At 40.2% G+C, this 24,493-nt stretch overlaps 2 protein-coding genes across 4 annotated transcripts in view; one reads left to right on the plus strand and one right to left on the minus strand.

Moving 5' to 3' along the window:
* The window catches only part of dnmt1 (DNA (cytosine-5-)-methyltransferase 1), a 22,033-nt gene extending 925 nt beyond the window's left edge, over positions 1 to 21,108 (plus strand). Inside the window, exons 2-35 of one of the 3 annotated variants that reach the window (XM_056408050.1) lie at positions 7 to 43; positions 639 to 746; positions 842 to 1,070; positions 1,185 to 1,257; positions 1,371 to 1,455; positions 1,566 to 1,606; positions 1,687 to 1,741; positions 3,042 to 3,125; positions 3,366 to 3,475; positions 3,611 to 3,729; positions 3,836 to 3,928; positions 4,007 to 4,158; positions 4,263 to 4,450; positions 4,669 to 4,683; positions 5,445 to 5,625; positions 7,830 to 7,927; positions 8,178 to 8,325; positions 8,401 to 8,516; positions 8,593 to 8,794; positions 8,873 to 9,006; positions 9,105 to 9,284; positions 9,373 to 9,606; positions 16,760 to 16,952; positions 17,142 to 17,226; positions 17,311 to 17,451; positions 17,544 to 17,826; positions 17,933 to 18,074; positions 18,654 to 18,820; positions 18,940 to 19,117; positions 19,621 to 19,816; positions 19,906 to 20,069; positions 20,326 to 20,442; positions 20,674 to 20,767; positions 20,853 to 21,108. In XM_056408050.1, coding sequence (XP_056264025.1) covers positions 7 to 43; positions 639 to 746; positions 842 to 1,070; positions 1,185 to 1,257; positions 1,371 to 1,455; positions 1,566 to 1,606; positions 1,687 to 1,741; positions 3,042 to 3,125; positions 3,366 to 3,475; positions 3,611 to 3,729; positions 3,836 to 3,928; positions 4,007 to 4,158; positions 4,263 to 4,450; positions 4,669 to 4,683; positions 5,445 to 5,625; positions 7,830 to 7,927; positions 8,178 to 8,325; positions 8,401 to 8,516; positions 8,593 to 8,794; positions 8,873 to 9,006; positions 9,105 to 9,284; positions 9,373 to 9,606; positions 16,760 to 16,952; positions 17,142 to 17,226; positions 17,311 to 17,451; positions 17,544 to 17,826; positions 17,933 to 18,074; positions 18,654 to 18,820; positions 18,940 to 19,117; positions 19,621 to 19,816; positions 19,906 to 20,069; positions 20,326 to 20,442; positions 20,674 to 20,767; positions 20,853 to 20,890 — 4,480 coding nt within the window. In that variant the 3' untranslated portion in view covers positions 20,891 to 21,108. Of the gene's footprint in view, positions 1 to 6; positions 44 to 638; positions 747 to 841; positions 1,071 to 1,184; positions 1,258 to 1,370; positions 1,456 to 1,565; positions 1,607 to 1,686; positions 1,742 to 2,766; positions 2,942 to 3,041; positions 3,126 to 3,365; positions 3,476 to 3,610; positions 3,730 to 3,835; positions 3,929 to 4,006; positions 4,159 to 4,262; positions 4,451 to 4,668; positions 4,684 to 5,444; positions 5,626 to 7,829; positions 7,928 to 8,177; positions 8,326 to 8,400; positions 8,517 to 8,592; positions 8,795 to 8,872; positions 9,007 to 9,104; positions 9,285 to 9,372; positions 9,607 to 16,759; positions 16,953 to 17,141; positions 17,227 to 17,310; positions 17,452 to 17,543; positions 17,827 to 17,932; positions 18,075 to 18,653; positions 18,821 to 18,939; positions 19,118 to 19,620; positions 19,817 to 19,905; positions 20,070 to 20,325; positions 20,443 to 20,673; positions 20,768 to 20,852 lie in introns of those variants that run through there. The other 2 variants (XM_056408051.1, XM_056408052.1) reach the window with 2 other exon arrangements.
* Positions 21,109 to 21,783: 675 nt separating this feature from the next.
* Positions 21,784 to 24,476, minus strand: eif3g (eukaryotic translation initiation factor 3, subunit G). The gene is made up of 10 exons (XM_056408055.1): positions 24,415 to 24,476; positions 24,278 to 24,324; positions 23,710 to 23,798; positions 23,214 to 23,273; positions 23,017 to 23,121; positions 22,712 to 22,907; positions 22,496 to 22,612; positions 22,253 to 22,389; positions 21,967 to 22,073; positions 21,784 to 21,887 (listed from the first exon to the last, which is right to left on the minus strand). Exons 1-10 carry the CDS (start codon positions 24,435 to 24,437, stop codon positions 21,872 to 21,874), a joined length of 897 nt encoding a protein of 298 aa, XP_056264030.1. The 5' UTR covers positions 24,438 to 24,476; the 3' UTR covers positions 21,784 to 21,871.
* Between the last annotated feature and the right edge of the window lie 17 nt (positions 24,477 to 24,493).

Here is a 24,493-nt window from a genome sequence, read left to right on the forward strand (position 1 = left end):
TCACAGGCTGCAGGTGCTGGATGAGGATGGCATTTCAGACGAGGTGGGTTCTGTGTCTGTTTGTACCTCCTGAACGTATTTCAGGGTTCACGTTACTGTGCTGCTCAATATTTGCTCATGATATTGATCGTTCAGTTTGGGTTTCTAAAGCCCTTTAGACGTGATTGTAGGTCGAGTCGTCGACTAAAGTGGAAGCACCTAATTGGTTTTCACTCATCTGCAATATTGCCCCGTTCCATTATAATTTATTAATTTGAATGAACGTCTAGATGTTCTTAAAGTTGATGAACTTTTCATTTGATGCCATCAAGATACAAATCAAATGGCTTTAATGTATCAAACTCAATCACTCTCTAAAGTGTCATAAAGATATCTTAAGTTCAGCTCTTGATGGTGTCAAGTTGTGTGTTTTTGTAAAGCATATGCTGTCAGACGTCAAAGCTTTTGAAATATAAATACAAAATATACAGTGCTAAGGTAATTGGTAACAATTGGCCTGTATTCTAATGTTACGTGATGCATTTAGGACTGTAGTATCAGTCACTACTCAAATCAAGACGTTGATTGTATTTTAACTTCACTGCCTACGAAACTGTATTTTAGCTTTTCTGACTTTCTTCCCTGAAATGCCTTTCCAGGATCATGTGAAAGAGAAGCTCAAGTTGGTGCAGGACTTCCTGCATGTTGAGGCTCAGGACCAGCTGACCAGTCTGGAGGGAAAAATGAAAAGTTCAGAGATCTCAATGGTTGGTGACTCCTGAAAGAGATCTGAATCATAACTAATCCTGAAATGTGACATTTGGTTATTTCTGCTATGACTCATGTCATGTACTTTCCTCAGGAGGTCTACATCTCCAAAGTTAAGGCCTTGCTGGGAAAAGAGCTTTGTCTTGAAAATGGCTCGCATGATGACAGTGTGGAGCAGAATGGAAAGACGAACGGTTCTCACAAAGATAAAGTAAATGAAGATGTAACCATGGGCGTACAGGAGGAAGAGGAGGCTGTCAAGTCTCCAACGGCTTCCAAAGGGAAGGGTGGACGCAAGAGCAAAACAAATTCTGACACTAAAAGTAATTCTGAGTTCTTATCAATATTTGTCATGTAACTGCTGCCTTTCCAGAGGAAATAATCCAAAAATTAAGTGTTTTTTAAATGATGGTTTAATCTTTTTTTCTTTATTGCAGAGTCTCCAGCCAGTAGCAGGGTGACAAGAAATGCTGGAAAACAGCCATCCATCATGTCAATGTTCTCTAAAGTGTGCGTATATAAATTGACTCTTGTCATTTATACTCATTATTCAGCAAAAAAATAATGCAAACAGTTTACACGTACAAGAGTCTTGTTTTTAAAATAAAATGAATGTCTTGCAGTCAAAAGCGATTGTCTGAAAACTTGAATGGAGATGCTGCTAATGGGGAAGATGAAGTAAAGAATGAGAAAGATGATGTTGAGGAGGTAAAGCATTGTTGCGTACCAGTGATGTTCAAACATTTAAGAGCTGTGATTTGTAAATATCTGCGATATAACACTGCCTACACTTTTACATTTTTTAAAATCTGTTTTAGTCTCGGGAGGAAAAACGTCTTAAAGTGGAATCCGATGAAAAGTAAATCGTTGTCTCCCTTAACATTATTGATGGTGATGGAGCTCACACCAGAGAATTTACTCATCCTTTTCTTTATGCAGTGTTGCACCAGAGAAATCGGAGCGTGAGATTACTAAACCGGTTTCTGCTGCAAAGGTAACGACTTGTGTTATTGATTTGTTGTTGCTGTAAACAACGGTCTGTCTGATGGTCTTTAAAGCCTCTGCACACCTACACAGGTGTTTCACATAATCTGTCTGATTAGACCTCTGCAGGTTGATGGTTAAACTGTCTAATCAAATAGATTAACTGAAAACACCTGTGTGGGTGTTCAGAGGTTTCGACAAGTCTTGCATTACATTTATTAAATGCTAGTAATTACATTGTCTAATTTTAACTCAAATTTAAGCATGCCTTGACTGATGCACAATAACTTGTCTACCACTAAACTGCATACCCTATACTTGTTTCGCAATACTTATCCTACATTCTCCCTGTTCACTTAACGTTTGCTATGCTTATTTGAATATGGAGAAAGAAAAAAGAATTTCATTAATTTCTCTTGGGTATTGAAAGAAATGCATTTAAATTCTCATCTTTGGAGAGTCCATGAGTTTCATCTTTTGTTGAGCCTTATGGTGCGTTCACACCGGACGCGTCGAAAAAATTCTCGACGCGTCTGACGCAGCAGTCTTGACGCGCGTCGAAAAAAGTGTTCACACCAGACGCGTCGGGGGCGGAGTAATAAATGGATCGAGGAACGACAGGACCGCAGAGTACTTCCACTTTTTAGTGGACTGAGCTGCACTCCCACTGCGCTTCTCGCTGCTCTCTCTCTCTTCTCTCTTTGATACGTGTCTCTGAGACTTTTCCACCTCCGGCGGCAGATCTCCTCTGCCATGAAACACATATGCCGGCGGTTGGTTGATAGTAAAGTACAACAAATAGCGAGAATAAAAGCAAATACATACATTCAAAATTTACCAGGTAGTCCCACGGCTTCTCCGACCTTGTTCCACGCTTTATCTTTATAGCTCCGGTTTCGGTAAGCATAAAGAGTTGTATCGTAAAGTTCGGGGTGCCCACAGACAGCGACAATAATCTTTTCCTCCATTTTTTTTCAACCGGCAGGACGATGACGAGCGGAGCTGCTCAACGCTGATTGGCTGACGCATCTATGACTCACGCGTCTTTGCTGCCAAAGTTGGGAGATTTGAACTCGCGCGTCAACGAGCTGCGTCTGTTCGCTGTGTTCGCTCAGTTCGCCCCGCGACAAACCCTCTGTTCGTGCTGCTTCAAACGCGCTGCTCGCTGGAAAATACGCAGCTTCGACGCAGCTTTGCATTGACTTAACATGTAATCTCGACGCGCGTCAAAATTTTGACGCGTCCGGTGTGAACACACCATTACTGATGCAAACTGTACTCTTTAGTTTACCTTCTCTTTTTATTTTTAGACGCCACCTCCCAAATGTACAGACTGCAAACAATACTTGGATGACTCTGATCTCAAGTTCTTTCAAGGAGATCCTGATAATGCGGTGATTTTTTATTTTTCAAGTCATCAGTTAATTGTCTTCTTTGTAATACCTAAATGTATTTTGAATGAACACACTTAAAACTAAAAGGTTTCATGTTTGTCACATGAAACCCGTTAGTTTAAGTGTATGTTGCATTTAGTTATAATATTGAAGTTGTTAGACTTCTTAAACTATATGTTAATACACAAATTAAAAATGTAAATCGCGCAGAACACTGAAACTTAAAATTGTTTTCTTCAGCTGGATGAACCGGAGATGTTAACAGACGAGCGTCTCTCCCTGTTTGACTCCAATGAGGATGGATTTGAGAGCTACGAGGATCTGCCACAGCACAAGATTACAAACTTCAGGTAAGTTATTATTTTCAGACGTGAGTGGTTTAGGTGACACTCGGCTTGTTGCACTATTCCTACTGATGTCCTAGAGCTACAAACTTGTTGTGTTTCAACACCTGAGTCTGTTGTGGTGTAACTTGTGTCATGCAGTGTGTATGACAAGAGGGGCCATCTTTGTCCATTTGACTCTGGACTGATTGAGAAGAACGTGGAGCTCTACTTCAGCTGTGTTGTCAAACCCATCTACGATGACAACCCGTGCTTGGATGGTATGAAATTCCACATTTCAAGAATGGAAAAGTTCTTATAAATAGTGTTTTGAGAAAGAGTTTTCATTAAGCCAATATTTACATGTGGGGTTTTGTTTTTCCCCAGGTGGTGTTCCTGCCAAGAAGCTTGGACCCATCAATGCTTGGTGGATCACTGGTTTTGATGGTGGAGAAAGGGCCTTAATTGGTTTCACTACAGGTAGCAAAGTTCCCTGCTCCGGATTCTCCTTGTTCTCTCTGTACGATGTTCTAACGGTTATCTATCTTCATCTTCCAGCGTTTGCTGATTACATCCTGATGCACTCGAGTGAGGAGTACGCTCCCATTTTTGCTGTGATGCAAGAGAAGATCTACATGAGCAAGATCGTGGTGGAATTCCTCCAGAAGAATCCTGATGTTTCTTATGAGGACCTTCTAAACAAGATTGAGGTGAAGATTTGTAGTTAACAGGTGTCCTTCAAAGTGTATGCATCGGGTTAATCCGGTGGCTGTAATAGGCCTGTCCAATCAGCTTCTGTTTCTCTGGCCCTCAGACAACCGTCCCTCCTGCAGGGCTGAACTTCAACTGCTTCACGGAGGACACGCTGCTGCGCCACGCCCAGTTTGTGGTGGAGCAGGTGGAGAGCTACGATGAGGCCGGCGACTCCGATGAGCAGCCCATCATTGTTACTCCCTGCATGAGAGACCTCATCAAGCTAGCAGGAGTCACTCTCGGGAAAAGGTACGGTTGAAAGATGATTCGGATTTTTTTTTTTTATATTGCACGAAGAATTCTTTCCAAAGCTACTTTGAAGTTTCATTCAAGTTTTTCTGGCAGAAGCACCTCTACAACATGCTTCAGGAATGTATCCACTTTGAAGTGTTATTGTTTATAGCGCTGTATTGCTGATCCTTGTTATCTCTAATGTCTAACATTCCTTTTGACATTTCCTAACGCAGCATGCTGCTGTACTGGTAGGTCGGCCTTCTGAATGCATCCTCGGCTTGTATGGTGGTGTGTTGGTGTGAAAGAAGCTTAATGGACCAAAAGAGCATTATACCATTAGTTCACACTAGAATGTATGTTTTAAACAGGTTGGATTTCTTTTGTTTCTATGACTATGTAACTAATCCCAAAAATAATGTGCTCACCCCCAATAGGAAACTCGTGAAATTATGTAATGCTCGAATATGCAACAATGCTTTCCTGTTCCATATTGCAGTCAAGCAAACCATGTCTGTACATATGAAAATGCCCCTTAACTTTGAGTTTAATGCGTTTTACTTGATTATAATAATATAAAACAAAGTTACGTTGTACCTGGCCTTTCACTAAACTATCGTCCACCTCAGTTATTTAGTGAGAAATGGCACACATTTTCTCTTTGAAATTTACTAGAATCCTCAGACGGCAAATATTATTTAGAAAAATGTCTTTGTTTGCCACAGGCAATCAAAACGCTCTAAAACATCAGTTGGAACACTGCGTTAGTGTTTTCTGTGCAGACCAGTGTTGGACTCAACTGACCAATTAAGTTTTTCTAACATGAACTCTGCATTGAACATCTTTACTGTGCCCGTTTGGTTTTTTGTCTGCTTGTTTTCGATGTTGCATGGCCTGATGTTGTGATTGGACAGCCGGGGGCTTCATGATTCCATCCCTTCACATATCATCAGGTGTTTGTCGAGCCAAGTGGACCAGTTTCCTCTGAACACAAGTTTTCCTCTGTTAACAGGAGAGCTGCCAGAAGACAGGCCATTCGGCACCCAACGAAGATCGAGAAGGACAAGGGGCCGACTAAAGCGACCACGACCACGCTGGTGTACCAGATCTTTGATACCTTCTTCTCTGATCAGATAGAGCAGACTGATAAAGACTGTGCCGGGGCCAAAAGACAGCGCTGTGGTGTCTGTGAGGTGGGTGGTTATGAAAGTAACGCTGCACTGTTAAAATGCCATTTGCAGTGTTTGATATGCATTTGATTGGTCTAGAAATGGGCCAATACCATTGTTACTTTCTAATACAGGGTGTCCGCGGGTCCTTAAAAAGTCTTAAAAAGTCTTAAATTGCTTTTCCTAAAAATAAGGCCTTAAAAAGTCTTAAATTGTCTTAAATTCAGATTGGATTGAGTGATCAGCAGCTGTCCGCTCGGTCCATTCGCGCACCTCACAGTTGCGTATTGATCAGACAAGAAGACACGCTTATCAACTCCAGTGTTTCCCCTATAACGGTGAAATCCCCCCCCCCCCCGCAAACAATTCTCGGCTCGCGCGACAGAGCGATGCGCGCGCCGGCATCGAAGCTCTGCCGTGATGCGCGCACACGGGTGAGCACCGCGTATTCGGTCCTATCAATCCCCTACAACGTGACGCATCGGCTACTTTAGAAAACATGGCAGGATGCAAGTTCAACAACGGTGGGTGAAATGCTTCTGAAGCTGAGTTATGTGTCGCGAGACTTTCCAGCGGTGGAATCTCACGTGCAGAGCAAGAAGCACAGAGACTAGCGAAGGCCGCCAGCAGCCCGCGGGGCTAGCTGCTGCTCCGCCGCTAGCTGCTGCTCCGCCGCCCGCAACGACGTCAACGCTACAACGCTGGAGGTCACCGGAGGAAATCCAGCGCCGTGCAACAAAGAGCTCATCACCGAAGTCCAACGCTGCGGTGCGTTCTTCATTCTGTTCCACGAGACTCTGGACCAGACAGCTGGACTTCATGTGCGTTATTGGTGAAATGACCACGTCCAGTCAGGATCCTATGGAGCTCATGGGCCATGACACGCCCAGGACCTACTTCAGCACCTCAAAGTAAGTCTAACATAAATATATGTATTAACTATCCTCTTGTATATGAGTATGTGTTTCATATAGTTAAGCTTTACTCATGTGTCAAGTTAATAACAGCTATGCATAGGTGCACTACACATTAATTAGACTAATTAAAAATAGTTTTAGAATGGTAGTAAGTAGAGTGGTGTTTACCTGTCAATATGTCTACATAGTGTTCACTAGGCTCAAGGGATGGCTCACGTTGCTTAATTTGTAAAAATAGTATTCATTCCTATTTATCCAGTCTGACATTAATCTGAAGTGGTGGTGTCATAAGAGATGTGGTGACTGTTGTTTGGCTAATGTCTGCCTTTTTCTTTCTTTTTTCCAGGAGAATGGACCAAATGTCAACTGGAAGTTTTTATATTAATACAGTTTGAAAAGGATTGTTTTCCTAGTATATTCACAAAAGCTCAGGAGTAGACATGAACCTGTGCACAAACATCCATCACATAGAGACATGAGAACTCACACTCACTCACCCACACACACATACATTCTATTATGTAAATGAATTTGCATTTTAAAAGCAGCTGGAAATGTTATTTGTTATTTTTGTTCAAAAGGAACTGTTGCATGTATTTTTTAAATATATTTACTTAATTTTAGAGACATTTGTTCATGGGACTTAAATGTTCTGAAAATGTATTAATAAATAAAATTTACAACAGCAATGACATTTGTGTTATCCTTTTGCATTACACCATACTGTTAATTTTGAACAGACATCAGTGTGTTTACTTTGAATTAATTAATTTAGATTAATGTATATTTCCATCGTAAATTAGGTCTTAAATTTTATTTAGACGTGGTCTTAAAAAGTCTTAAATTTCACTGGTTTATTCCTGTAGACACCCTGTAATATCTAGACTAGACTTATCAGCTGATGCAATGCGCTAAAAACTGAGTTAAACGGGTAATTATTCCCCCTCCAATATCAGTGTTATATTGCTGTGAAAACCTGTCCTTCAAATGACTCACCAAAAACAACATTTTACAATTGCATTTAAATACTAGACAACTTGATCACAATGTGGCATTTTCCGAAGAAATGGGATGCTTGAGTGTTTAACCACAGGTATGTTGTATTAGTTTGCACGTGTGCAGTATTGAGGGATGTGTGGGCAGAGTCAGCTGATTAATGAAATAACTCTGATCAGCACTTATACTCATGTACTCGCTGATACCAGATTAAGATTTTCAAACTATCGGGTGCTTTTACAATATTTATTGGAAAAATGTGTTTCCTTTTTATAATGCATAACGACTAAAATACAATATTTATTTTGTCTTCAGGTTTGCCAGTCTCCTGATTGTGGCAAGTGTCCCACTTGCAAGAACATGATCAAATTTGGAGGTGATGGAAAAAGCAAGCAGGCTTGTAAGCAGAGGAGGTAAGGCTGTCTTCTCATCAGTTGAATCTATAAATGATGTAAACGCTGCAACATTTTAAATATGTTTTCAAACTTTCTTTGACTAATTTCTAACATTTGGTGCTTGATGTATAATTGACAGCTGCATCATACAAACACCTTATTTTACTTTTAAATGTAGAAGGAACCAAATGTATGTTGCGGAATGAGTCTTTTCTGTACCTCGACGAGGAACTGTTACCTTGTAAGTCTAATTACGGTTTTTGTTTAGATGTCCAAACCTCGCAGTAAAGGAGGCTGAAGACGATGAGATCGTTGTAGAGGAAGATGTTCCAGTGGAGAAGGTGAAGAAGGTTTCTCATGCTAAGAGGAAGAAGCAGGCCCAGTGTAAACTGTCTTGGATCGGAGAGTCTGTGAAGGTATTTTCCTTCCCACTGAGTTGTTAAAGTTTTTATTAATTCAGTGCAGTGTTTAAATTCATTTGTCTCCTTCAGACTGAGGGGAAGAAGCAGTACTACAAGAAGGTCTGTGTGAATGACGAGGTGTTGGAGTTGGGCGACTGCGTCTCGGTCTCATCAGAGGATCCAACATTACCTCTGTATCTGGCAAGGTATGACTTTTTTATTTTGTCACTGAAAACAAGTTGTCGCTGTCTTGTATAAATATAACGACGTATTCATCCTCAGAATCTCATCTCTGTGGGAGGACAACAATGGGAAGATGTTTCATGCCCACTGGTTCAATCGCGGAACTCAAACGGTGCTGGGAGAGTCTTCTGACCCCCTGGAGCTCGTCATGGTGGATGAGTGCGAAGACATGCTGCTCAATTACGTGCAGGGCAAAGTTAACGTCATGTACAAGGCCCCGGCTGACGACTGGTTCATGGCGGTAAGTTAACTTGACCGCCGGCTAATTTTCATTGTGTGAAACCGTTTTCTTGATCTCGTGGTTCCATTTGTCCTTCAGGGTGGCATGGATTTGGAGATCAAGGTGATTGAGGATGACGGGAAAAGTTTCTTCTATCAGTTCTGGTACGACACGGACTATGCCCGCTTTGAGACTCCTCCCAAGACCACGTCATCAGAAGACTGCAAGTTCACGTAAGCGCCATCCACACACGCGCCTGTACAGTACGTGTGATCGTAGCTCGTGTCTCCTCCCGTCACCGTGTTGTGCATGTGTTCCCTTTTGCTCTCAGGTTCTGTTGCAGCTGCGTTAGGACAAAAGAGAAGGAGGAACGAGAAAGGCCTTGTGCATTGGAACCCCTAAAGGACAAGGACCATGACTCCAAGGCTCTGTATGCTCTGGCCTGCTTCAAAGGGGAGCAGTTTAAAGTGGGAGACAGTGTCTACCTGCCTCCTGACTGTTTTCAGTTCAGGTGAGTGAAGTGACTCAAAATGATCAACTCAACGTATACCGTGAGGAACATGTAAACAAGACCCATAGCCTCCTGTTCTGGCCATCAGTGTGAAGCCGGTGAGGCCCGCGAGTCCAGTGAAGCGCTCTCATAGGAAGGAGGATGTGGACGAGGACTTGTATCCAGAATACTACAGGAAGTCCTCCGACTACATCAAGGGGTCCAACCAAGATGCTCCGGAGCCCTTCCGCATCGGGCGCATCAAAGAGATCTTCTGTCACAAGCGGAGCAACGGGAAACCCGACAGCTCGGAGGTCAAACTGCGACTCTACAAGTTCTACAGGTGAAATACATCACAACTGGGAGTTTGGTCTGAAACCAACTATTGTTCATAACTAGAAAATGCATTTCCTTCTGAAAATGCGTTGGAATGCTAACATTTGAAAGCTTGAAGCTGAAAAGTAAAAACAAAATAGCTGAAAAAGGTTTGAAAATAGCTGAATATGAAATGAATAACTGAAAATGTCTGAACATAGCTGAAATATGAAATGATTAACTGAAAATAGCTGAAATATGAAATGATTAACTGAAAATTTCTGAAATTAGCTGAAATCTTTCTTTTTTTTAAGCTGAAAATAGCTGAAAATGTCTGGAAATAGCTGAAATATGAAATTAATAAGTGAAAATGTCTGGAAATAGCTGGAAATATGAAATGAATAAGTGAAAATGTCTGAATTTAGCTGATAATAAATGTTTTAAAGCTGAACATAGCTGCCAACAGATAATAGGCTGAACATAACTTAAAATAGCTGCCAACAGATAATAGGCTGAACATAGCTTAAACATCTGAACATATCAAAAAGGGAAACTTCCTGCTGAAAATGTTGAAGCACAAACATATTGGGTGGAAATGTATAACTGAAAAAGATAAGCGCAACTTTAACTTCTAAATATTCAAAGATATGAATCACAATCCAAGAAATGAGAGAGGGGGAAAAGTCAGACATGAGATCAAGAGAGAGAAAGAAATTGAGTCAGAAGGAGAAAGATAAATAAAGAGAGGGAGAAACCAGAGTGAAGGATAGACGAGTGGATTTTCTACAAAAGCATTTGTTAAACCCTGTCAAAAAAAACATGATCAAATCACCAAAATAGTAGAATCAATAGAGAGGAAAGATTGAGCCAAATGCGCCGATATGTTTGTGGGTTAACAACTCAAATGCTGGTTCTCCTCTATCTCTCCATTTAAAGACACGCGTGCACAAACGTTAGTCTGTGTGTGTGTGTGTGTGTGTGTGGGGGGGGGGTCAAAATGTATGATAAACTAGAAAATGCATTTCCTTCTGAAAATGCGTTGGAATGCTAACATTTGAAAGCTTGAAGCTGAAAAGTAAAAACAAAATTGCTGAAAAGTTTGAAAATAGCTGAATATGAAATGATTAATTGAAAATTTCTGAAATTAGCTGAAATATCTTTTTTTTAAAGCTGAAAATAGCTGAAATATGAAATGAATAACTGAAAATTTCTGGAAATAGCTGAAATATGAAATGAATAACTGAAAATGTCTGGAAATATGAAATGAATAAGTGAAAATGTCTGGAAATAGCTGAAAATGTATGATAAACAAGAGTGTGTGTGAGATCCGCCACTGATTAGCCTAACATGAAACACCTGTGTGAGTGAGAGACAGAGCTCAGATTCTGATGAAAGCATACTGTCAGTACATTTGGATTTGACAGAACTATAACTCTGATCCTAAAGACGTCTACATTAGGAGATGCTCAAGGCTTTTGTGAACGTTTACATGTCCGTAAATATTTTTTAGGTTAAGAAATGAGAGTTTAATCGCAGTTCAGAAAATGTTCCTGCTTGCTTCAAAAAAGTTGAAAGGTGCTCAGAATTACAATGGAGATGACTGAGGAGAAAGGTGGACTTCCTCCCTCTTTAAGGCTTCTCTAGAAAAATCGGGGAAACTGTTGGATTCCATAGTCACATGTCTACGACAAGCACAAGATTCCCTACTACTTTATCAAAAAATAATGCCTTAAGAATTGTGGCCGTAGTGACGATATACAAATCTTTTTTTCGCAAGATTCTGAAGCAGCACTGCACTCTAGCGACGACGTCACAGCTCTTAGGTCCCACACACACACCCATTGTAAAGTCCAGGAGGAGTGGAAAAACACATAAAACTAAAATAGTTACAATTAAATAACTATACGAGATATGAAAAGAAGCTTATTTATAAAGTTATAGCTAACACTTTTGTCAACATTTTAAAGGTGGAATTGTTTCTTTTGCTGAATGTATGCTGATATTGTAAGCTTTTAAAGTTGAACAAGTTGAAGCGGATTTGAAGATTTCCCCCATTGGATCCCATTCATAATTTATTCCATAAAAAAATTAAGTTTGAAAAGATAAAAAATATTTGAAAATATACAGTAATAGCTGAAGGCTATCTGAACATAAGAAAAATTAAATAGCTGAATTTGCTGAAAATATGAAGATACTGTAAGCTTTTTAAAGTTGAATATTTTCTCCATAGGAACTGATGAATTCAAAATAAGATAAGTATTTAAATATACAAAAATTTGAAACATTTGAAGTATGAAAAGTCTTTCCCCTCTATTCCTGAAGAAGCTGAATTTTTTAATATTTGAATTGTTTAAATAGCTGAATATATGAAGGACTAGAAGAGGGACAAAAAAGGTATGGAATAAATAGAATAATAAAAAGTTTAAACTAGAAAATGCATTTCCTTCTGAAAATGCGTTGGAATGCTAACATTTGAAAGCTTGAAGCTGAAAAATAAAAACAAAATTGCTGAAAAAGGTTTGAAAATAGCTGAACATAGCTGAAATATGAAATGATTAACTGAAAATGTCTGAAAATAGCTGAAATATGAAATGAATAACTGAAAATAGCTGAAATATGAAATGATTAACTGAAAATGTCTGGAAATAGCTGAAAATGTCCGGAAATATCTGAAATATGAAATGAATAAGTGAAAATGTCTGCAAATAGCTGAAATATGAAATGAATAACTGAAAATGTCCGGAAATATCTGAAATATGAAATGAATAAGTGAAAATGTCTGCAAATAGCTGAAATATGAAATGAATAACTGAAAATGTCTGGAAATAGCTGAAATATGAAATGAATAACTGAACATGTCTGAATTTAGCTGAAATAAAAAATGTTTTAAAGCTGAACATAGCTTAACCATCTGAACATATCAAAAAGGGAAACTTCCTGCTGAAAATGTTGAAGCACAAACATATTGGGTGGAAATGTATAACTGAAAAAGATAAGCAAAACTTTATCTTCTAAATATTCAAAGATATGAATCACAAACCAAGAAATAAGAGAGGGGAAAGTCAGACGTGAGATCAAGAGAGAAAGAAATTGAGAGTCAGAAGGAGAAAGATAAATAAAGAAAGAAAGAGGGAGAAAGCAGGGTGAAGGATAGACTATCTAAATACCGAGTGGATTTTCTACAAAAGCATTTGTTAAACCCTGTCAAAAAAACATGATCAAATCACCAACATGGTAGAATCAATAGAGAGGAAAGATTGAGGCGAACGCGCCGATATGTTTGTTATGATTGTGGGTTAAATGTGACCTGAGAAACTCGAATGCTGTTTCTCCTCTATCTCTCCATTTAAAGACACATGCGCGCGCGCACGCGGCCACACACACGCACGCGGCCACACACACGCACAAACGTTAGTCTGTGTGTGTGGGGGGGGGGGGGGGGGAGAGTGTGTGTGAGATCCGCCACTGATTAGCCTAACGTGAAACACCTGTGTTAGTGAGAGACAGACAGGTCAGAACATTTGGATTTGACAAAACTATAACTCCGATCCTAAAGAAGTCTACATTGGGAGATGCTCAAGGCTTGTGTGAACGTTTACATGTCCTTAAATATTTTTTAGGTAAAGAAATGAGAGTTTAATCGCAGTTCAGAAAATGTTCCTGTTTGCTTCAAAAAAGTTGAAAGGTGCTCAGAATTACAATGGAGATGACTGAGCAGAAAGGTGGACTTCCTCCCTCTTTAAGGCTTCTCTAGAAAAATCTGGGAAACTGTTGGATTCCATAGTCACATGTCTACGACAAGCACAAGATTCCCTACTACTTTATCAAAAAATTATGCCTAAAGAGTAATAATTATGGCCGTAGTGACGATTTACAAAAATAATTTCAGCTTGATCCTGACGCAGCTGTCCCCTCTAGCGATGACGTCACAGCTCTAAGGTCCCACACACACACTCATTGAAAACTCCACGAGGAGCGGAAAAACACATACAACTAAAATGGTAACAATTAAATAACTATAAGAGCTATCAAAAGAAGCTGAATTATAAAGTTATAGCTAACACTTGTGTCAACATTTTAAAGGTGGAATTGTTTCTTTAGCTGAATGTATGCCGATATTCTAAGCTTTTAAAGTTGAACAAGTTGAAGTGGATTTGAAGATTTCCCCCATTGGATCCCATTCATTATTTATTCCATTAAAAAATTCATAATTTGAAAGTTTGAAAAGATAAAAAATATCTGAAAATATACAGTAATAGCTGAAGGATATCTGAACATTTAAAAAATTAAATAGCTGAATTTGCTGAAAATATGAAGATACTGTAAGCTTTTTAAAGTTGAATTTTTTCTCCATAGGAACTGATGAATTAAAAATAGCATAAAAGTATTTAAATATATGAACATTTGAAATATGAAAAGTCATTCCAATCTAATCCTGAAGAAGCTGAATTGTTTAATATTTGAATTGTTTAAATAGCTGAATATATGAAGGAGTTGAAAAGGGACAAAAAAGGTACAGAAGAAATAGAAAAATAATAAGTTTAAATAAAGATTACAAGAACAAGAGTTGGACTGCTGAAGCATTCCAACTAACTAGAAAGAGCATTTCCTTCTGAAAATGCGTTGGAATGCTAACATTTTAAAGCTTGAAGCTGAAAAATAAAAACATAATTGCTGAAAATGTTTGAAAATAGCTGAAATATGAAATAAATAACTGAAAATAGCTAAAATATTAAATGAATAACTGAAAATATCTGGAAATAGCTGAAATATGAAATGAATAAGTGAAAATGTCTGGAAATATCTGAAATGAATAAGTGAAAATGTCTGGAAATAGCTGAAATATGAAATGAATCATTGAAAATGTCTGGAAATAGCTGAAATATGAAATGAATAAGTGAAAATGTCTGGAAATATCTGAAATGAATAAGTGAAAATGTCTGGAAATAGCTGAAATATGAAATGAATCATTGAAAATGTCTGGAAATAGCTGAAATATGAAATGAATCATTGAAAATGTCTGGAAATAGCTGAAATATTAAATTAATAACAAAATATCTGGAAATGGCTGAAATATTAAATGAATATCTGGAAATAGCTGAAATATTAAATGAATAACTGAAAATATCTGAATTTACCTGAAAATAACTGAAATATGAAATGAATAACTGAAAATGTCTGTAAATAGCTGAAATACGAAATGAATAACTGAAAATGTCTGAATTTAGCTGAAATAAAAAAAATGTTAAAGCTGAACATAGCTTAAAATAGCTGCCAACAGATAATAGGCTGAACATAGCTTAAACATCTGAACATATCAAAAAGGGAAAATTCCTGCTGAAAATGTTGAAGCACAAACATATTGGGTGGAAATGTATAACTGGAAAAGATAAGCACAACTTTAACTTCTAAATATTCAAAGATATGAATCACAATCCAAGAAATGAGAGAGAGGGGGAAAAGTCAGACGTGAGATCAAGAGAGAAAGAAATTGAGTCAGAAGGAGAAAGATAAAGAGAGGGAGAAACCAGAGTGAAGGATAGACGATCTAAACACTTAGTGGATTTTCTACAAAAGCATTTGTTAAACCCTGTCAAAAAAAACATGATCTAATCACCAAACTAGTAGAATGAATAGAGAGGAAAGATTCAGCCGAACGCGCCCATATGTTTGTGGGTTAAATGAGACCTGAGAAACTCAAATGCTGGTTCTCCTCTATCTCTCCATTGAAAGACACACGCACCGGCCACACGCGCGCACAAACGTTAGTCTGTGTGTGGGGGGTTCAAAATGTGTGATATACAAGAGTGTGTGTGAGATCCGCCACTGATTAGCCTAATGTGAAACACCTGTGTGAGTGAGAGACAGACAGCACAGAATCTGATGAAATCAACCTGTCAGAACATTTGGATTTGACAGAGAACTATAACTCCGATCCTAAAGAAGTCTACATTAGGAGATGCTCAAGGCTTTTGTGAACGTTTACATGTCCTTAAATATTTTTTTGGTTTAGAAATGAGTTTAATCGCAGTTCAGAAAATGTTCCTGTTTCCTTAAAAAAAGTTAAAATGTCGTCAGGTTTTCAATGGAGATGACTGAGGAGAAAGCCGGACTTCTCCCCTCGTTAAGGCTTCTCTAGAAAAATCTGGGAAACTGTTGGATTCCACAGTCACATGTCTACGACAAGCACAAGATTCCCTACTACTTTATCAAAAAATAATGCCTAAAGAGTAAGAATTGTGGCCGGAGTGACGATATACAAATCTTTTTTTTGCAAGATTCTGAAGCAGCACTGCACTCTAGCGACGACGTCACAGCTCTAAGGTCCCACACACACACCCATTGAAAACTCCAGGAGGAGCGGAAAAACACATACAACTAAAATGGTAACAATTAAATAACTATAAGAGCTATCAAAAGAAGCTGAATTATAAAGTTATAGCTAACACTTTTGTCAACATTTTAAAGGTGGAATTGTGTATTTAGCTGAATGTATGCTGATATTGTAAGCTTTTAAAGTTGAACAAGTTGAAGCGGATTTGAAGATTTCCCCTATTGGATCCCATTCATTATTTATTCCATTAAAAAAATTATAATTTAAAAATGTGAAAAGATAACAAATTTGAAAATATACAGTAATAGCTGAAGGCTATCTGAACATAAGAAAAATTAAATAGCTGAATTTGCTGAAAATATGAAGATACTGTAAGCTTTTTAAAGTTGAATATTTTCTCCATAGGAACTGATGAATTCAAAATAACATAAAAGTATTTAAATATACAAAAATCTGAAACATTTGAAATATGAAAAGTCATTCCAATCTAATCCTGAAGAAGCTGAATTTTTTAATATTTGAATTGTTTAAATAGCTGAATATATGAAGGAGAAGAAGAGGGACAAAAAAGGTACGGAAGAAATAGAAGATGAAGAAGTTTAAATAAAGATGACAAGAACAAGAGTTGGACTGCTGAAGCATTCCAACTAATAAAGAAGACAAGAACAAGAGTTGGACTGCTGAAGCATTCCAACTAATTACAAGAACAAGAGTTGGACTGCTGAAGCATTCCAACTAATTACAAGAACAAGAGTTGGACTGCTGAAGCACTCCAACTCATTACAAGAACAATAGTTGGACTGCTGAAACATTCCAACTAATTAACCATCTTGTGTCTCCCCACCAGGCCGGAGAACACTCACAAAGGTGTCAAAGCCAGTTACCACACAGACATCAATCAGCTGTACTGGAGCGAGGAAGAGGTGACAGTCAGCATGACCGAGTTGCTCGGCCGCTGCCAAGTCGAATACGCAGAAGACCTGAATGAATCGGTCCAGGACTATTCCAGTGGCGGACCAGACCGCTTCTATTTCCTGGAGGTACCGTTTGTACTTTCATCTGCATCAGTTCAGATTTGGTAAATGACAAGAGAAAACATAATGGCTGTGCAGATGATGAGTTGAACAGCGAAGACGTAATCAAAATATGAAATCTAGTATGAAAATGGTATTAAAAAAGATGTGTACATTTCAATGCCGTGTGTATTCTTATACATATTCTTCTATCAGGCCTATAATGCAAAGTCAAAGAGCTTTGAAGATCCTCCGAATCATGCTCGCTCTTTAGTTCGCAAAGGAAAGGGCAAAGGAAAAGGTGAAAATACACTCACACACACTTAATTTGAAATTGGTGTTATGCTCTCTGACTTCCTAATCCAATGATCCCTTTCTCCACAAGGTAAAGGCAAAGGAAAGGCTACCGCTGCACAGGAACCACAGGACTCTCAGAATGATCCGCAGACTCTGAAAGTGCCCAAATATCGCACGCTGGATGTGTTTTCTGGCTGCGGTGGACTCTCCGAAGGCTTCCACCAGGCTGGTAAACGCTTGTTCTCTGCCACTCAAACAGGTCTCGCATGCAGTTTACGTTTTTCAATACGATACTGAAAATGTCACTTGTTTTTTTTTAAGGTATGACCGAGACTCTGTGGGCCATCGAGATGTGGGAGCCGGCAGCACAGGCCTTCAGGCTCAACAACCCCAGAACCACCGTGTTCACCGAGGACTGCAACGTTCTGCTCAAGCTGGTCATGTCGGGAGAGAAGACGAACTCTCTCGGCCAGAAGCTTCCTCAGAAGGGCGACGTGGAGATGCTGTGTGGAGGACCGCCCTGCCAAGGCTTCAGTGGGATGAACCGCTTCAACTCTCGCACCTACTCCAAATTCAAGAACTCGCTCGTCGTCTCTTATCTCAGGTTGGTTTCTGGCATCTCGGCCCTCTGAGATTTATTGTAACGGTGCGCTCTCTACGGAGGGAGACTTTCACCATTCGCATTTAAAGTAAGTGTTCCCCTCTTGCAGTTACTGTGACTACTACAGACCCAAGTTCTTCCTGCTGGAGAACGTGAGGAACTTCGTCTCGTTCAAAAGCTCGATGGTCCTGAAGCTGACTCTACGCTGTCTGGTGCGCATGGGCTACCAGTGTACCTTTGGTGTCCTTCAGGTAGGTCTGAAATATGTCAGAGAGAAAATAGTAAACCTTCAATTTCATTTAAGCTATATCACAAAACCGAGCCTGCAGGAGTTTCATTACCTTTTCTGACGTTGAACCCTATAAACGTACCTCGCATTCCACTAGATGGCGCAACGCTGCAATTAATCACTTATTTTTTTTCACGTGAAGTCTAGTCCTGTAGACTTGAATAACAAGATTGTTTAAACATTTTAGTTTGCACTATTGCTGTCCTAGACATTTATTTTACAAATGCACGATGCGAATAATATTGGTGGACCCTGACTTTTAGTTTGTACTAATCAGTCTTTTCACAGAATGTGGCGTGAGAACAAACGTCTGTCTTAAATGTTTTGCATTCATTATCCAATAAATTGTTATGATTTCAGTTAAACATGTGCAAATGTGATTTTGACAACCTCCTGCTGGGAACCACACTCTGTTCATACAGTTTAACCTTCACATTTCCCCTCCCAGATTATTGAGGGAGGAAATGGTCAAACGTGTTGATATTTGTGATGACTGGATTGTTAACTGGCCGTCCAACGTGCTCGATGCCGCCCTCTTCAGGCCGGTCAGTACGGTGTGGCCCAGACCCGCCGCAGGGCCATCATCCTGGCTGCTGCTCCTGGAGAGAAGCTGCCTCGCTACCCTGAGCCGCTGCACGTGTTTGCTCCCAGAGCTTGTTCTCTGAACGTGGTGGTGGACGAAAGGAGATACGTCAGTAATGTCACACGGTAATGTGAACGTCCTGTTCCGTATCATTTCATGATCTACGAGCCTAAATCCCAGGCATGTTCAGCTGAGGACCCGGAGCATAACGGAGTGTTGTACGTGACTTGTCTGTCTTCAACAGAGGTAACGGAGGAATCTACAGAACCATCACTGTCAGAGACACCATGTCGGATCTGCCGGAGATCCGTAATGGCGCGGCCGGGCTGGAGATCTCCTACAACGGGGAACCTCAGTCGTGGTTCCAGAGGCAGATCAGAGGAACCCAGTACCAGCCCATCCTCAGGGATCATATCTGCAAGGTCAGTGTCTCTCACTTGGAGATGTGGGTTTGTTTTTTATGGAGGGTGGCTCTGAAGTTGGCATCACACTTGTCCCTTTAACAAAATGTATGTTTATATATTGCAGTAAATACGGTTCTGATTCTTACAGATGTTCCTTATGTTTATACTTTTAAGATATTCCTCACAAATTAAACACTTCTAGGATTTTTTTTTTTTTAAGTCTAATGTTCGACTATAAACCAAAAAAACTCGTAACGGTGGACAAGTCGGCGTGACGACGTCCAATGTCACAGACAAACTCGTCTCGTAAAAGCTCAAAAGAAACGTCAGTTAACGACAGATCTTAGTTCAGGCATCTGATCAAAAACTAAATTAAAAAGACGCAAAAGTATAAAAATCCGGACTCGTTTCTGTGTTTTAGGACTTGTTCCCGCCGCACTCCATTTGTCTTGGTGGTGATCTCAACATGACGTAAATGTGTGATCTTTAAGTTCTTAACCAGAGGCCGTGTGTGTCCTCAGGACATGAGTGCTCTGGTTGAAGGTCGCATGCGTCACATCCCTTTGGCTCCCGGCTCCGACTGGAGGGACCTGCCCAACCTCGAGGTTCGGCTGAAAGACGGCACCATGACCAAGAAACTGCGCTTCTCGCACCCCGATAAGAAGAACGGCCGCAGCAGCACCGATGCTCTCCGAGGGGTTTGCACTTGTTCAGGAGGTACGCGGCGCTGGTTTTCTACTTGGAGCGATGCCAGAGCTTACATTTTGGTTCTTGAGACATCTCTGATTATGTTGCTGTCGTTTTAGGGACTCCGTGCGACCCTGCAGACCGGCAGTTTAACACCCTGATCCCCTGGTGTCTGCCGCACACTGGGAACCGCCACAATCACTGGGCCGGCCTCTACGGCAGGCTGGAGTGGGACGGCTTCTTCAGCACAACGGTCACCAACCCTGAGCCCATGGGCAAGCAGGTACTGCACCCCTTCAGATATGGGTTTGACAGCTTGGCTGAAATTGAGTTTCTTCCTCTGTCCTTGAACGCTGCGTTTCAGACGACGTGGAGGCGACAACTTTCAGAAATTGTTTAATGTAACTATAATATTTAAATGGAGGCCAATGTACCTCGTTTTGCATTTGTAGTTTATGGTGTTGATATGATGGTAATGTTGTTGATATGTAACGGATTGTTGGCCTTTTTGAATCTACATCTGAGATTTTTGATTTCAGGGTCGAGTTCTGCATCCGGAGCAGCACCGAGTGGTCAGTGTGAGGGAGTGTGCGCGCTCTCAGGGATTCCCCGACACGTACCGCTTCTTTGGAAACACCTTGGACAAACACAGACAGGTAAGAGCCGGACTCAATGTAACGCTTCTCGGAAAGAAAACGGTCAGAGCTTTTCTTTTTTGTTTTGGTCGCTGGCTAAAGGAAAACAAAATGTTTTGGAAAAAGATTTTATTGTAGTTTTTCTATTCTATATTTGTTTTTACTCTTGCGGTTTTATTTTTGCTTTCAGCAGACATAATTCAGACCTTTTTGAAACTTGATTGTGTAATTGGTTCTTCTGTTTTTTTTCAGATTGGAAATGCAGTGCCCCCCCCGCTCTCCAGAGCCATCGGCATGGAGCTGAAGAAGTGCGTCATGAACAGAATGAAGGAAGAACAAGCATCAGGTGACTCATCCGACTCGGCTCTACGGTCCTGATTGACATGTGACATGAATATGCAGATTTCCTAAAACATTTCTCGCTCCTCCAGAGACTGTCAAACAAGAGAAGATGGAGGTCTCCGACTAGTTCCTGGTTCCCCTTCAGCAAGAATCGGTTCCCCAAATGTTGACGCCAACGTTTCTTTAACCAGCTTCTTTTAATGGAGTCACTCGGTGACCACCATGGACTGAATTCTATGCCGTGCCAGTCAATGTTTTTTGTTTTAACTGCTTTTAATCAAGTGGCATAAATTGTATGTAGTTTTTATATGTGTAATATTTCAAATAAAGCTCTTATGAAATTCATTTGAACTTTGTATTAAAATTGACTAAAGCAGTTGAACAAGTGACTTTAAGGTAAATATTGAGCCATGTTCACGTTACTAGATACACCTAGAATCTCTAATCAGGATTACCGCAATTAACTTGGGGGAAAATTGCATCTTGTTCGACATAATTTAGTTGGTAAATGTTTATGCTTCCTAAAATGCAACATGCAGTTTAAAGAAACTTAAAAGTGATCTACCAAGCAGAACCTCTACATGGCAGGATAGTATTTAATTGCAATTTGGGGTTTCACTCTTTAACCTCAGCTAAGCCACATTACCACAAAGCGTGATGCATTCTGTGGTTATTACAACTTTAATGGGCAGGGTTTGAAATTCTCATGGTATCGGCGAACTGATTCAGAATGTAAATGGCAACATTGTTGCAGCATAAAAGCTCCGACTCTTTAAATGACAGGCAATTTTGCATCTTGTCAGTAAAATGACGAATCCAGTATCTAAATCCCATCCATACAAATGTACAGTGTCCTGAACCGTAAACATCTTTTTGCATCGATAAATAGATGTTCAAATGTGTCCTAGTAATAATTCAATGCATCTGAATACTTGGATCTTACCACAGTTGAAGCCAATGAAGTTTCAATACTGTTAATTCAGAATAAAAGTTCCCCTGCAGCTACACAAAACTAGGAGATTGTGACATGTGATTATTTTTATTTAGGTAACAGTCTCGTTTTACCACAATAAAACCGGGCATCATCGAATGGATTCCGATGGATTCCTCAGTTGTTTGACGGTCTGCAGAGAAATAAATATGGTTGGCAGCAAGAACAAAACAAAAAAAATACAGACTTCAACGATGAGCGGACTAACTTACTTGGCCCATTCAACATTGAGAATAAGATGATCATATCCGAATCCTGACACTCCTGCGATGGCTCTGGATGCATCCTCTCGTCGGTGGAAACTGATGAAGGCAAATCCCTGCAGGACACACAGTAGTTTAACAACTGTACCAGGCAGAAAACACCAGTCAACATACCACGTTACAAATGATGTCTACAATATACTCGTGAAAGAACGCCTGCTTTAATACTTTCAGAGTTGTATTTATGCCTTAAACAATCCATTCGTAGGTCACTATTCTTCAGATGAACACTGACCTTTGATTGGCCTGTGTTCTTGTCCTTGGCCAGGTAGATCCTCGAGATGGAGCCGAATGGTCGGAAGAGCTCCTGCAAGTCAGTCTCGCGCGTGTCCTCCGACAGATTGGTCACACGAATAGTGGCGTTGTCATCCGCTGTTGAACGCATACACGTGCTGTTTATTCTGAGCAATGCTCTTGCTACTGGACAATGAATCAAGTGAAGAATAAGTGCAGAGGATGAGGAGGAGGATCAACTTACACCCGCCTCGCCTGTTGGGCTGCATGGACTCCCCTCTGCGCGTGCTTCCATCCCTCAGACTCGGGGGCACATACTTCCCAGTCTTGCTCTGCGCAGGCTGCGCCAGCTCTGGCTCTCCTGGTGAAAGAAGCAGAGCGGGCCACATCGGTCAGATTTTAAGGAACGGCCAGCCAATCGAGAAACAAATCTAAATCGTGCACGGTGAGCTGATGGTACCAGAGCCAGGGGGCTTGGCCGTGTCTCCGGTGGTAAGCCCAAGCTGTTCAGCCAGCTCCTTCTGCATCGGGCCCAGGGTGTCCTTGTACGGACAACGGGTGGTCCAATGGTCGCCTTTGCAAATACGGCAAGACACAATCTTCTGTCCTTTCAGTTTGTTCATGGGATCTTCATCCTGGTCTGGGGCGTTCAAGTCCTGCATGAGGTCAGATAGGGTACTCAGTCACAAAGTACACAAAGCAGAGCACAAACTGTCTATGTATTATGCAGAGATAACTATTTAAACTGTCCCAATGGATCCTCACCTCCTTGCTGGAGATAAAAGTCATGAAGACATCGTCACTGACTGTGGTGGTGGCAACATTAGGACCGGCTGCATCAAACTCAGAGTTGCCAAATTTCTTCCAGTTCTGAAATGAGATAAAAATATAATACATGACGCCCGATTTTACCCAAAGTCTTAATTTCACTGAATAAAACTAAATTCAATTTCAAAACAAACCTTTCTCCTGGCAACAGCTTTTGAGGCTTTCCGTACCTCAATCTTGAAAGTCCGCACAATCTAGGAAGACAAGTGGGCAGAAATTACACAAAAGAAAAAAATGCCCAAATATTTAATATGTACCAAATACTCTGGTGCTGTTGTCAACCTCACGGTTTTTCTTCTTCTGTTGTTACTTTTATTAATGCAAATGTGTGGCAGAGAACCTACGCTAAACAGACCCGGGTATGACAACATCTCTGGCTTTTACAGTGTTACAAGACAAATGTAAACAGGGTTGACATCTGTACAATTTCTTCTTTTAAAGGAAAAACTTCAAGCATAGTGAGATTAGTTCCCCAATACTGGCGTTTGACAGAACAAAGAAACGCCTCTTTGCCAAACTACATCCACTAAAAAAAAGATATATTCTAAACCCTTTTAAAGCTGCACACATGCAATGCAGCCATCTAGGAAACACTAAAAAGTGTATATTTAATATTTAGTTAAAACTTACCTTTAACTTCTTTCCATCATCATCTATTTTATATTCCGTGGTAGTTTTTATATTGCCTTTGACGGTTTCCTTGGGAGGTGGTAGTGTGCCTGACAAAATAAATAATATGTCAACTTAGATTCAGAGAAATTAAAAACAAAGTTTTCCCTACTGACTTCAGATTGTGTTTGTCAGATAAAAAATAAACAGACGCCACTTCATCTCTTGATCATGTCTCATTACTAATTAACCCAGAACATAGACGGACATATATATATATATATATATAAAGCCAGTAATACCGATAGCTTGCTAACGTTTAGCACCATAACGTTACCGGTCAATGACGCCGCCTACGTCACATGTGTCGGTTAGCGACACGTTTCATCAATACATTTGGTATTTACGTCATTCAGTCAAACGTATTAATCAAACCTTTTAATCATAAGATACCCAACACATCTTGCTACGCATGTATTTTATCTCGAGTTATACGTCCAACCACCACGTGTAGGAGGAAGCCGCCTCTCCGGCCTCCTCCCGCGGACACCACACATGTAGCTTTAGCGAGCCGACTTTACTTATTTACCTTCATCTACCTCCTCTTCGACCTGGTCTGCCCAGCTGGGCTTGGAGCTGCAGGGAAGATATTAAAAGTACATATTATATCGATAAGAAACCTCCACTATATGTTGAACATTATTTAATATCTTTAAAACCACTCACTCGTCGTATTCAATCGACGGCATCTTCTCAGCTAGCTTAGCTCCCGGGCCGTAAAGAACGGAGCACAGAGAGCCGCGTG

Source organism: Pseudoliparis swirei, chromosome 23 (assembly GCF_029220125.1).
Source record: "Pseudoliparis swirei isolate HS2019 ecotype Mariana Trench chromosome 23, NWPU_hadal_v1, whole genome shotgun sequence".
Taxonomy (NCBI): Eukaryota; Metazoa; Chordata; class Actinopteri; order Perciformes; family Liparidae; genus Pseudoliparis; species Pseudoliparis swirei.